The 13,577-nt window shown below is 39.1% G+C and overlaps 2 protein-coding genes across 4 annotated transcripts; one reads left to right on the forward strand and one right to left on the reverse strand.

The window, feature by feature from the left end:
* Positions 1-60: 60 nt before the first annotated feature.
* Positions 61-10,211, forward strand: LOC121698052 (secretin receptor). 3 transcript variants are annotated; one of them, XM_042079778.1, is made up of 14 exons: positions 61-495; positions 592-688; positions 858-953; positions 1,503-1,609; positions 3,429-3,538; positions 3,658-3,790; positions 4,135-4,288; positions 4,457-4,517; positions 4,604-4,673; positions 4,803-4,894; positions 5,609-5,747; positions 5,837-5,878; positions 6,278-6,468; positions 9,354-10,211. In XM_042079778.1, the coding sequence occupies exons 1-13, from the start codon at positions 448-450 to the stop codon at positions 6,440-6,442; spliced, it is 1,314 nt and encodes a 437-aa protein (XP_041935712.1). In that variant the 5' UTR covers positions 61-447; the 3' UTR covers positions 6,443-6,468; positions 9,354-10,211. The 3 variants fall into 3 exon arrangements, with proteins under 3 accessions (XP_041935712.1, XP_041935711.1, XP_041935713.1); XM_042079777.1 differs by lacking the exon at positions 9,354-10,211 and having other exon boundaries at positions 6,278-7,779; XM_042079779.1 differs by lacking the exon at positions 9,354-10,211 and having other exon boundaries at positions 6,013-6,411.
* dbi (diazepam binding inhibitor (GABA receptor modulator, acyl-CoA binding protein)) lies at positions 10,006-13,542 on the reverse strand. Its single transcript, XM_042079780.1, has 4 exons — positions 13,450-13,542; positions 12,939-13,056; positions 11,107-11,169; positions 10,006-11,006 (listed from the first exon to the last, which is right to left on the reverse strand). Exons 1-4 carry the CDS (start codon positions 13,456-13,458, stop codon positions 10,927-10,929), a joined length of 270 nt encoding a protein of 89 aa, XP_041935714.1. The 5' UTR covers positions 13,459-13,542; the 3' UTR covers positions 10,006-10,926.
* Positions 13,543-13,577: the final 35 nt, after the last annotated feature.

The following is a 13,577-nucleotide window of genomic DNA, read 5'->3' on the forward strand; positions in this document are numbered from 1 at the left end:
TAAAAGAGGGCAGTCCGATCAACATGTAGGAGGAGCGATCATGTAATGACAGGTCTTCTGAAGTGCGGCACAAGTCAGAAAAACTAACTGGCAAAATGTGAAACTGTTACGCATTCTGCCACTCATATCTGAAAATACCATTTCAGGATTTTTTTTGCATCTTGGAATATTGTCATTTATCTACATTCTGAAAGCATCTGAAGAAAACAAGCGTGGTCCTTGCATCCGAATTATTCGTTTTGGAGTAGGCTTTAAAAATTGAAAGCATGCATTTTCTTAGCCTCTTATCCGGATTTATTGCAACGATGTAGGTTAAGAAAATACATTTGCATTTCAAGGCATTTCCAAAAATCTTCCTTTTGAAATTTACCATGGATCTACTGTTAAAACACCAAAGATGTGAGCCATATAGCATTCATGCATGCATAGTCTGATTTGAAATAAAAAATGAGAGTCATATTACTTGGAATTGTATTTGCCCTTTTCACAATTAAGGTAAGCAATGATGTTTTATTAAATGTAATCAAAATATTAAGGGTATTTTGTAGGCCTATTAACTATGTGAAAAGTAATGTTTTGTTTGGTATCAAGATCCATACGTTTGAATGTGAGCCTCCGGACGTCCATATAAAAGAAGAGGAAACCTGCAATGACTTGCTTGCATTTAACCTGACAGGAATTCAACCAGGTAGCTTAGATAGAAATATAATTAATTTGCACAAAAAAAAACTTTCTCTATTTTTTACCATGACAAATATTGCCATTTGTGAGCTGATAAACTCATCAGTACATATAAAATAGAAATCAGGATGGCATCTTTTTATCTCTTCTTTATCTATTATTTTGGTGTCCACTAGATTGCCCAGTTTGGTGGGATGACCTGAACTGTTGGCCACCATCTCAGATTGGTCAGACTATATCACAACCTTGTCCAGCATTCCTCAAAACACAGGGTAAGAAATTCTCCTCAAAACAAATATCACTGTCTGGTTGACTGCCAGAGTCTCACACCACTTCACCAAGAATTGTTTGACATGTGCAGCACAGTATTCATGCCTATTTAGACATGGGAGCTACAAGACTGGTTCCCACTCTGGGCTCGACATGCACATTTTGCACAAACATATTGGTGGCAGCAAGTCTCATTGAAAATAAGAGTTCAGTTGATGTCAGCATCTCAGACAAGGACTTTGAAGAAGACACGCTAAGGACATATTTGAGTTGTTCATGTTCTGTGCAGGCCTACTGCTTTCAAAACACTCTTAAAGAGATTGATGGTGTGGTTAGCAGTCTCATAGGCTTCTTAAATGGGAAAATAAGGGTAATCTAATTTAGATGCAGAATCTTCCTTATTTGGGTATATTATGTGGTGAAGTGGTCTCATGGGACCCTGGAGTATTTGGATTGATAACTTATTATACAAATCTTTGTTTATTTTTGTTCATGCCGTAATTGATCACACACTGGAACGGTCTTGTATCGTTGCTGACTTGTTGCTCTAGGGATTATCTACAGGAACTGCACCGAGCAGGGATGGTCCGAGGCCTTTCCTCCGCACGAACTTGCTTGTGACATATCCATGAATGAGTCCTTTACCTTCTTCAGTGAGGTAAATCTTTACTGAGAGTTTGGCATGTATATGTGTGTGGTAACAATCTTTCATAAAGGACAAATAAATGATAACAAATAATTTCTCTATGCAATTCATTAACATACAAGGATACAAGGATACAGGAAGTTTATTGTCACATGCATATAGTTACTGGAAGTAAGAAATGCAGTGAAATTATGTCTGGTGTCAGCCTATTTGTGCATTTATGGGGGTGGGGTAAAAAGTGCAGTAGAAGAGGGGTTTAGTAGATTAAGTGGCAAGGGCTGCATAAGAAAGGTGGGGGAGGATTGGGATTGGGGGGGGCACCAACAAGGAGCACCCAAGAGCAACAGGGGCAAGGAAAAACTCCCTTACCAAGGAAGAAACCTTGGGCAGATCCACGGCTCAAGGGGCTAACCCAACTGCCAGGGGTCTTGGTGTGTGTGTTGGGGGGATGACAGGGGAGATGGGATAGTGAGCTGTGTATGTGGGGAGAGGGCAGTGTGCAATATGTGTGTTGAAGAAGCTTCCTGATGAAATAATGTGTTGTGTAGGTAGGGGAGGGGGGGGGGGGGGGGGGGGGGGGCAAAATAATTCAGTGGAAATGCATGGATTCCAGTTTCTTCCAGTAGCAGCAACTGGAATCCATGCATTTCCACTGAATTATTTTTGGAATCTGATCCCTTATCATAGCTGTTCATTCTTACTCGTTGCTCGACTTATCGTGACTAAATTCAAGATGGCTGCAAACGCTAAACATCGTGAAGATACTGTCTGTATAAATCGTCTTGTAAGTAAACTACCAGTGCTTTTTCAAAGTTCTCAATGTCTCGTTTTAAATGTCAGGGCCCTCGGAAGTCTACCAATGAAGTGTGGAGATACATTGAGCCTCGTAAATGGGTGTAAAACAGTGATTTATTTGCATGGCTAGCCCGATGCCGAAGCACCACTATTGAAAAAAATGTTGGTAGCATCGGCTAACTAGCGCCAGATTTTGGAGTGCAGGGGACAAGCCGAGATGGGCTATGAGACATACGTTCACACTCGGTATCATGTTTCGATACACTTTAGGTCAATATCACACCGGAATTCTCCTTTAACCTGCAGCATTTAAGTGAACTCGTTAAACTGTTTCATGGTTCTCAAGGATCCTAAAAATGTATTATGAGCTCATTTATACAGTTGTTACATTTCAAATAGAACTGAAAAACTGGAAAAAAAACAGTTGGGAGCTTGTGGATCTTGCACTAATCAGATGGTTGTGATAGACTGTGTGTCAGACATGAACCCCAAACAGGAGTGGAGTTACTGTAGTTAACTGAAGATTTGAAGGACAATGGCAAGTTGAACAGGTAGTTGTACAAACTGATTGCAGATGTGGCTTGTCACAATAAAGAAGGAAACAAAAGAAACAAAATAATAATAATAATAATAATTGATCGCTGTTTTGAATGTCTCCAATGGTTCTTCTGATTGTGGGGATTTTTATACTCACTGCTCTTTCCCTGTTTCGAAATGCAACAGTATTGCACAACTACTGCATCAACAGGAATGTTTTTGGATAGAGTAATGGCCTGTATAGTGAGACCTGAAGAAATGACCTGGAGAAAAGTGTAATGCAAAAGGTCACTTATCAATTATGTTCTCATTTATATAGTCAATTATGTTCTGACTTACACTTACACACGCCCTTGTGATTAAAAATTGGTTTGATAGACGCTCTCTGTCTCTTTGTCTTTGCATACGCATGAAGACACATGCAGTTGTACATGTGAATAACACTGCATCATAGCTGCAGCTGCTGACCTGATATTAATTGCCTCCTCCTCCTCCGTAGACTCCACAGTTCCATTCATATCTGCCCTATGTGAAGGCCATGTACACCGCTGGCTATGCGGTCTCTCTCATCTGTTTAGTCATCGCCATTGCCATCCTCTGTCTGTTCCCGTGAGTTTGCATTTTTCATATGTATGACGTCATTGTTACTTTCTATACTCTAAACTCACTCACACACACACACGCAGATACCTTCTCTCATCATAATTTCCTCTCTCTCTCTCTCTCAGGAAACTGCACTGCACCAGGAACTACATCCACATCCAACTCTTTTTCTCCTTCATCTTCCGAGCAGCCTTTATTTTCATCAAAGATTCTGTGCTCTTCTCCAGTGAAGCCATCTACCAATGTGGCTCCTATTCAGTACGCTGTGTCTACTACATACAATTTACAAAATGCATTGACACATTGTCTTTTTAAAACAGACATTGGCAAGCCTACAGTAAGCAAACTATCTTGCCAAAATCTGATGGAATTCTTCTTAAAAAGTACTATTTTTATGCCAATCTCTTGGTCATCTGTTACACATAACACCATCCAATTCACCATCTCCAACATATTTTGTCCACTTTGCACCATCAAATTGTTTGACATGTGTACCAAAATATTTCCAATATTGTCTGGACATCAATGGGTGTTAAATAACAGCTAGCTACATTTACTAACCACCACAAAAGCAGCCTTATCTAATACCTCTCTCCTCTCAGTTACCGTGCAAGCTGGTGCTGTTGGTTTCACACTACTGCATCATGGCTAACTACAGCTGGCTACTCGTGGAGGGACACTACCTCCACACCCTGGTCAGCGTGTCCTTCTTCTCCGGGAGGAAGTACTTCTGGTGTTATGTTTTCCTTGGGTGGGGTGAGTACCAAAATGGTGGCCCTGTGTACTATTTAAGTTAAATGCTTATCCTCTTTCTCCATCGAAACCCTTTGAATCAAGTTCAGAGTTTGATTATGACCACTTGATGGGAATGTAGAAAGCTATATAGACACATACCTTGAAATTGATCTGTTCTTGTTTTGATAGGTATACCAGTAGTTATAGTAGGAACCTGGGGCTTGGCAAAGTATTTTTATGAGAACGAAGGGTAAGTTGAAATAAAGAACACCAACCACATATTACTAATCTAAATGTAGTACTGGTAATTTACAAAACTCTATCTGTATATGAAAGGTGTTGGGAGACCAGGGATAGTGACTGGATATGGTGGATTCTCAGAGTTCCCGTCCTCCTATTTATTGTAGTAAGTAATGTTGCAATGGTATTATGGGCATATACTGCCTCAATTACATAAGCATTGGATTTGTATCCACGCTTGTGTTGATAAATCTGTTGTGTCCCCATAAATTAGTATAACCTGTTCAATCTACAGGCAAACCTGTTCTTTTTCCTGAACATCATAAGAATACTGGTTGGCAAATTGAGGATGTCTGATGTTCACGGAAATGAATTCAGTCAGTACAAGTAAGTTCATTAAGTCTGTTCACCACATCGTTGTGATATATTTAAGCAATACGACACGGGTGGGAGTGGGGTTGGTGAAGGACATCGCCACAGCTGTATTTCGGCTGTAGGTACGAGGCAATTACATTCCAAGATCAGGTTTTGTAACCAAAAAAGCTCATGTACGACCTATCTGCTAGCCACCTACTTTGCATTTTTCTCACTCAAGGGTGACATGAAATCGCTGTTCTCTCACTTTGAATGAATGGAATGTTCATGTTGGATAATTCAATGCAATATGTGGAGTGATTACTAGCGGTAAAAAGTCTTAAGTGGGGATGTCCTGTCACATCGCCACTCGTATCATGATGACTCATGGAATGCCTCTCGTCCAATCAGAAATTAATAAATAGAACAGAACACAAGAGTATTATTTTATGCCATTCTTTTGTGCTGCATTTTATGCCACAATCTTAACCAACATATAAAATGTTATAACAAAATACAACTAATCTTAATAACTGAAAATAAGTAATAATTGAATTGTATAACAGGGGATTTTAATACTTGGAATGTCAAAATGCTATATAAGATGCTGCTATAAAAATGCATCTCTTGGTGAATTGCAAAATTGCAGTAAGTTCTTCTCCTTTTATCTATGTCTTTCCGACATCTGTTGTTTATGAATGTATTGAATGTAATGTTTATGGACCTTCGTGTTTATGTGTTTTCTAGGAGGCTTGCCAAGTCCACATTTCTCCTGGTGGCCCTCTTTGGACTGTATTATATTCTCTTTGCATTCCTACCACACAAAGTAGACGGTTTAATTTACATAATATGGAACTTCACAGAATTGGCACTCGCCTCAACACAGGTAATGACAGCTAACAGTTCCTTCCTTCCAACCTTTCTAACACTTCAAATGCTTACACACCTCAATATTTTTCCACTTTTCTCTTCAAGGGCTTTGTAGTGGCAGTTCTCTACTGTTTCCTGAATGGAGAGGTATGTTGAAATGATGTCTGAAATGTGTTCAAAACTATTTATAACTTAAATATAAGTTAAGTATTTTCCATTTTTCTTGTTTGTAGTTTGCTCTTGACATGACAATGACGGTTGTTTGTTTTAATTTTATGCAGTAGTTATACTGGCATACAGTGTAAGACTCCTCTGAACAGTCAATTACATCACCGGAAACCATACATCACTGGACTGTTCAGCCTCCGAAACAGCTCCAAAGCACTAAAGTCAATAACAATTGTGTTATAGTAAGATTAACAAAATGGCAAACACTTTTCTGAATGTGAAAAAGCAGTAAAGCATAAGGTTGCATTACGTAATGGCTTAGTAATTGAGAATGTGAAAAAGTGGTGCATACTCTGTTCATTTCCTATGACTCCACAGGTACAGTATGAGATCCAGAGGAAGTGGCGCCGGTGGAGACTGAAGCAGAAGTTCAACGGCACTCCTGCCCTGCACCACGGCTCCATAAGCCAGAGCGGGTGTCCACTCACACAGGTGGCCCTGCTGCCCAGGAGTTCAGCCAGCCAGCAGCTCAGCCTGGTGTGACCCCCCGCCCAGAACATGCCAGCACGGTCGGATTTTCTATCCTAGCATTTTTTTCCACTCATTTTCCTTTGATTTCAATGAGATGTTCATGAGGTCAAAGAAAGGATATGAGGATGAATCAAGAGGATTTAGGAAAAAACAACTACTGTCTCAAAGCAAAACACTCGCCAAAATGCAACCTAGTGTCTAAAAGCATAATTACGACGTAAGCGCCACCTTTAAGATTGACCATATTTTCGTCAAATCTGTTGTTTTTTCCGCTCGCCGCCATCTTGCCAGTCAAGTAGTGAGTTGTTCAAAACCTTTCTTTTTAGTAAACTTTGAGTCTACAGTACAAAAAGAGACCCTAGGTTGCATTTTGGTGAGAGTTTTGCTTTAAAAGAATCTGACTCTACTTACAGTACATAAGGTGAGTCTTATTGACGTATTCCACCTTGATCGTTTTTTTGTTACCTGGTACCTTTCCTTTCTTAAAGGATGCTTCAACGTACCCTATACAAAAGGAGATGTGAAATGAAGCATTAAAGCACCTACAAACATTTAGAGAATCTGAACAGTTTTTAAGATTGCTTAATAGTGTGTGTCATTCATGCTCTGTAGGAACCTTTCTAGAAAGGGCAAAACCTATAACAGTCCGATAATGGGCACTACCAAACTTTTCTTTTCTAAAGAAAAGAAGTTGTTTCTAAAGTACTTTTTCATGTAGAATTAAGTTCTGCTTGGGACATTTTTGTATTGCGCATAGTTAATGAGATAATTTGCGTGGAGATGATTCTTCATTCTCCCTGATCCATTCTTCACAGTCTGAGGCAAATGGTTCCTGGCATTGTCAACCTGGAATTTGAAACATCATGAAACATCCTGAAATAATCCAGACTGCCAGTGTTATCCATGGCATTCCATGCTATCCATGACTATTCATCAATTTTTTTTTTTTTTATGCATGCCAATTACACTTATTCAAAGGTACCATCTGTCATTCTAAGCAATTTGTAATCAGTGACACTTTTTTGGCATATTCAACAAATATCTCCTCACAATCCGCTAGCTCGCCATTCTGTTACAAAAAAAAGAAACACTACATTATTTGGTTTATCGTTATTTTTGTATTATAATCCTTTTTCCAAAAAAGTTTGGATGCTGTCTCAAATGATCTTCAAAGCTCATAAGTAAAGATGAGCAGGTATTGTACTGTGTGGCAAAAATGGAACAATTTAGGAAAAAGGTCCTCAACGTAAAATTACAAAAAAATTGGGGTTGTCATGTATTGTAAAGAATATCATTACAATTACATTCCGAGAATCTAGACAAATCTCTGTATGCAAGGGACAGGGCTGGAAAACAATACTGGATAAAAGATGGTTGGTAGTTGGTAACTTTTTTGGTGAAGTAGTGTATTTGGATGCTGAAAAGTAACAAAAATCAAGTTTGCAACAAGTATCTGTGGGATCAATATTATCAAATTTGAATATTTTGTGGACACAGCCGAATTATAAATGCATGTCTTTGAAAAAGTACTAGCATCAACTGAGGGAAGTTGGTAGTGACCCTTATCGGATTGTTCTAGGGTTTGCACTGCTTACTCTAAGCCAAAAATACAACCGAATGCAACCAGTGACTTTACAAAAGTGACATTCAGATCACGTCACTTGGGTGCAATAACCACCAAGATCTCAACACTAGTGCCACCTACAGGACCACGACCAATCACCTAGCAGAATACCATTGATCAAAGTAGGCCTATAAGATACCATGGCTAATGGTGCATTCAGGGCACTTCGGAATGACAAGGACCGCCCCCGTGGCTACTTTGTTTTTCCGACAGCAAGTGTTAATGTGCTTTGCCGTCGGAATGTGTGACAAACACGGATGCCACAACAAAGGTTAAAACATAGGCTACACTCCTAAACAAACAACTGTATTTGCTTAAAATGTAGTGTAAGACGCTTGTGAAAGAAAGATATGCAGCTTTCAAGTGACAAAAACGACAAATTCCCAAGTTCACATTAAAACTGCTGGACATGAAAGGCCACATGGACTACAAACGAACTACAACGTGACGACAAAAGTGATGACGAGCCCCTAACTGGCAACTGGGCAACTCTGTTAGCAAAATCAGAGCCCGTCTACGGAGAGCCCATTGTACCGAATTTTGGTTGCAGTTCCACCAGATTTCCACTGGGGGCGATCGCCATGAGTGCAGAATGAATGGGAGTCAATGGAGCTAGACGGCTAAATTTGTCTCTTTCACCTGATTGTCGTTGACAAATCTCAGATTTGATTGTAGTTTGTATAACTTCAATATGGGTTATAGGTCAAAAGTTGAACGAACGAGTACTTATGTCCTTTTGTTTTCTTACAGGTTGGGTCGTTGTTGCCCATAACACGCTAGCATTGTGTTAATGAGTGACGTCATTGACACGTTTGAACGGCTTTTTAAAAAATATAATACTCGACCAAGTGTATTTTCTTTGCCTCCCCATTCGAATACAATATTCAAATGACTTGAAAAAAAAATAGGGCTCCTACACATTTTCCATTTCAAAATTCCATACTTTTTCCATACTCAAATTTCAAAACTTTCAAAAAAAATTCTGACCATATTCGACATTGCGGCCACTTCTGGTTTGGGATAACTCGGTGAAAACAAAGGTATGGACAACTGAAGTGAATTAAAAATGACACTTAATATTCGTCCATTTAGCTGGGTCATTTTTAGTTGTATCTTGATGATGGGGACTGACAGTTACACTACACAACAGTAGTAATGGTTCATTATGACCCGAGTTAAGTGATTAGTACTGCAAATGCAATAGTCTGGAAAAACAAATATTTCTCCATACCCTTGTTTCTTTTTTCCATACTTATCCAGACCTGGAAATAACTAAAATCAAATTCCATACTTTTCCAGGTTTTCCATACTGCGTAGGAACCCTGAGTGGATTTTGAGGGGTACAGCTCCATAGACCTCCATGCATTCTGCACTCGTGGACGAGCGCCCTCATGTGGAACTACAGAAGGAACTGCATCCAGTTCAGAAACCAGAAGTTTTCCTTGAGTGGCAGTTCTCCCCTTATTAGACATTCTCTGGCAAAATCTAGCCCCAGTTCCCGACCTCTGACTCACACATTACGTGACGTGAATGACGCGGAATGATGATGTTTTCACTCGGAAAAAGGTTTTTCCGAAGCCCATTAACGCTAGGTACGCTAGGCCTTATGACAGTCATCTCCAGTGTCATCACTTGGATTACCCTTTGGTATATATAATAGTCAGTCACTGGTTTGAGTATGTGCCACCAGACACACTTTGGGAAGATTAAGCAGTGGCAAAAAACAACCTACATGAAGTACCAGCAAATGCAACTTTGGAGTGTTCATGAAAGACCTTTGTGAATTAAGAAACTAAACAGCAAAATGGCTAGAGTCCTCCAGGTCAAACCGCTTCATTAAAAACAAAAAATAATCCAGACACTAGCTCTTGATTGATAATGATGATATATCATGCATTGCTGCTTTCAAATAGATGCAAGATACTGCTTAGAAAGTGCACTGAAGAAATTATTGGAGAACCAGTCTTTTATTGCCTACAAATTCAGACATCTCCACACCCACTTTCACAAAGTGAAATTTTGTCAAGAGACAGAGCCATGCATTTTATTCGAACTATTTCAATATTACATAAATCACATTTTCTAGGCATCACATTTTGTTCGATGGCATTTTGTTAATTGTTTTTAAGTACAGCTTAAGTATTAGCAACAATAAAAGAAAAAAATTTAGCATGTTTGTGATTGTATAGGCCTATTGCTTACACTTTTGATTATTATATTCTAAAAGGTGAGACTCTCAGGCACTGAATGTTGACATGTTGGAATGTATAAAAATGTCAAAGCAGAGCTCTTACTTAGTGTCATCTCACTGATGTAATACAAAAGAGAAATCACATGGGGACACTCACAATTTGCCTGTTTTTTTGCCCCATTTTTTCATTCCTCAGTTTAGGCACTATACGAAACCTACGTTGTTGATAGCGCAAGTCATTCAGAAAAATGTGCATGCTGTTAAACAATGGGGTTTTGTGACCGTTCTGTGACCAGAATAAACTGATGTTGTGATGGAACAATGTGGCTTCTCTTTTAGACTACCGTTAGAGCCCTCTTGACTAACCAAGTTAAGTTCTTTCGCAATGTCAAAGTAAGCCAGCATTAAAAACATACAGATGCACAATACACACATTGATGCACAAAGCAAAGTAAAGCACCAATGTATCCGATTTTAGACTGGCATTGTGATAACTTCATGATTACAAATAAACTGATAGATACCGGTAAATTGCAATTGCTATTTTAGTCTGAATTATCAGAATCTACATGGCTACCTGAGGAGTCTTGTGTTTTTGAAATGCAAGACTTCTTCAATAAAATCTAGCCCTTGATGTGGCGCACCGGAGGGACCATGGTGGCGTAGGCGGACAGCTTTCATTCATTCGGCCAACCCATACTTGGTCTTCATCTCCTCTACCAAGGCAATGTAGGCCTTCATAGCATCTTCTTTGCTCATCCCTGTAAATCAAAGGAGCAGCATAGCCAATACAGGAAATCACTCTAATTCATTAACATAATGCAATTAATACCAACGCATTACTCCAAAGTAAGTATTAACCTTTCTTGGTTTCCCAGGCATCCCATTTAGACTTCCCTGCGAAGTCTAACATTCCTGGACGGCCTGTAATAATGATCAAACAGGTTATGTCCACATAAAGTCAATCAGATAAGGCATTTCTGGCATTCTAGTGGTAAGAACAGACTATGACGCCAGATCAGTGCATCATTGTGTAAGATTTCAACAGTGGTGGAGGAAGTACTGAACCTCAGTACTTAAGTAAAAGTACAAATACACAGAGAAATATTTACTTTAGTAAAAGTAAAAGTACCACAATGACAACCCTACTTAAGTAAAAGTACCTGCTTTTAAATGTACTTTAAGTATTAAAAGTAAAAGTATTTGCATAATGATTTATTCTCTTAATATCTATATTCTAAAAGGAAAAATCAGTATGGGCTGTGGCATTTTAATTAACCTAGTTTTAGGTTATACTCGACTAGATAGTTTTAAGTTAATGCAATTGTCCTTACCATCTGTGGCCCAGTTTACATTCTGACCTACAATTCTAGAGACTGTAATTCTGGTTATCTACTAGGGTGATCTGCTGAGTAATATCATTCAGCAAAACACGAGAGCCTGAAGTTTAACGGGGTAGACGAGGGAAACGTCGGGTGGATCATAATGCCAATTATGCTGATTGAACAGAAAAGTTGCTGAGAAAGGTGTCTTTATGATTAAGTTCAGTTTCACTTGCGCAGACGCATAGACATTGAATGAGCGCTCACGTTACTACCCCCCAATTGTAGGCTATGCATCTTTATTTAATCACACACAATTAAGGAATATTTCCTAATCTGGAAAATGTTACGTTTTTTCCGGCCACCGGTTCATTAATAGTCTACCATTCATTTGTGCCGCAAATGATCAGACGTGTGACAGAAGCATGGGCATAGCCTGTAACTTCGCTGATCCGCGGATAGCAATCTCATCGGAGAGGAGGCCCTAACGCTGCAGATAACAGACAGAGAAAGGCACAGAACACAGTTGCATGTACAGTGTAGCCATGGGTCTGGTGAATATAGCCTACCGAATGCAGATGGCTACAAGCTCACGCTTTGCCTGGTCTAGACTAGAAGCTTATGTTTCTAAGAATGCACGTAGCGCTCCAGAATCTTTGGTAGCAACCCCCCGGTAAAACAAACGTGTTTGTCAAGAGAAAAAAAAAACTGATCATAAAATGTATCGTAAAAAGGAACGATGGTGTTGTAGAAATGTAGCGGAGTAAAAGTACAGATAATTGCTGTAAAATGTAACGAAGTAAAAGTCAAAAGTATGCACTATAAATTTTACTTAAGTAAAGTACAAATACGTGGAAAATTTACTTAAGTACAGTAACGAAGTATTTGTACTTCGTTACATTCCACCACTGGATTTCAATACAATCTAAGAAATACAACCAGCCTAGAAAACACAGAATCTCTTAAGACAATATTCGCTATAATATAAACTGTGGTCGTTTAAATCAACACTGTAACCGCGTCTTGAAATGTATCACACCAACCAACTTCTGATCGTATTTAGTATCCTATAACTTTGCAGTGACCCAATACTGGAATGCATCCAATCGCGTCGCTACTCCCCTTGGTAAGAATAGGCAACCTATGCCCTAGTTTTTGCATTGCGAAAGAGGGTCATTAGACTGAAATCGAATTGGCCTTATTCTGATAATGACTTTGTATATTTTAAAGGTTAAATGTTCATATTTCCCATTAAAGTTGATAATAACAATCTCACTCGACACGTTTACCACGACCCCCGCTGACAGAAGAATCCAACAACGATCATGTACGGGCTCATGCAAAATTCTCTCTCATGTCATGCAAACTTACTTGTGTTCACATCCCCCACTGTGGCTTGCTTGTACAATGAATAGATCTGCAGAAGTTCGGTATTGTCAGGCTGTGTTTTCAGCTTCTTCACCAGCTCCGCGGCCTGATTGAAATCTTCCTAGTAGATCATACAACAAAAAAAAAATGTAATAATAGCATTCTGCGTATACAAATGTGTTAGTCGAATAAGTTAACGTAAGCTACATTGGCGATTTATTAAAGCTATTCATATTGTTTTGCATAATTTTTACATAATTGGCGGTCTAATAATCTGTTAGATACTGTAAATGAGAGTGGACGAAACGTTATCTAGCTGAGATCATGCATGCTAGGCCTAACTAACGTTATCTCATTCTCAGACCGGTAACGTTTACGTTATTCGACTACATAAAGCTTTATAATATTGTGTTGAACTTAGATCTACAATAAATTATACGCCAAATTAGTAGCTACACTGTCCTAAATGAGACCTAACGTCAAACAAATCAGGTTATTTGCAGATGTGACTCACTTGAGACATGTTGCCGTGTCCAACGTTTCTTTCAAAACCACATGCAAGGAATCAGGAAGTGACAATAAATGCAAATGGGAGGGGAGAAGGAAGTGCAATGGGTGAAGTACCGCAGACCAACCACACGA

Source organism: Alosa sapidissima, chromosome 23 (genome assembly GCF_018492685.1).
Source record: "Alosa sapidissima isolate fAloSap1 chromosome 23, fAloSap1.pri, whole genome shotgun sequence".
NCBI lineage: Eukaryota > Metazoa > Chordata > Actinopteri > Clupeiformes > Clupeidae > Alosa > Alosa sapidissima.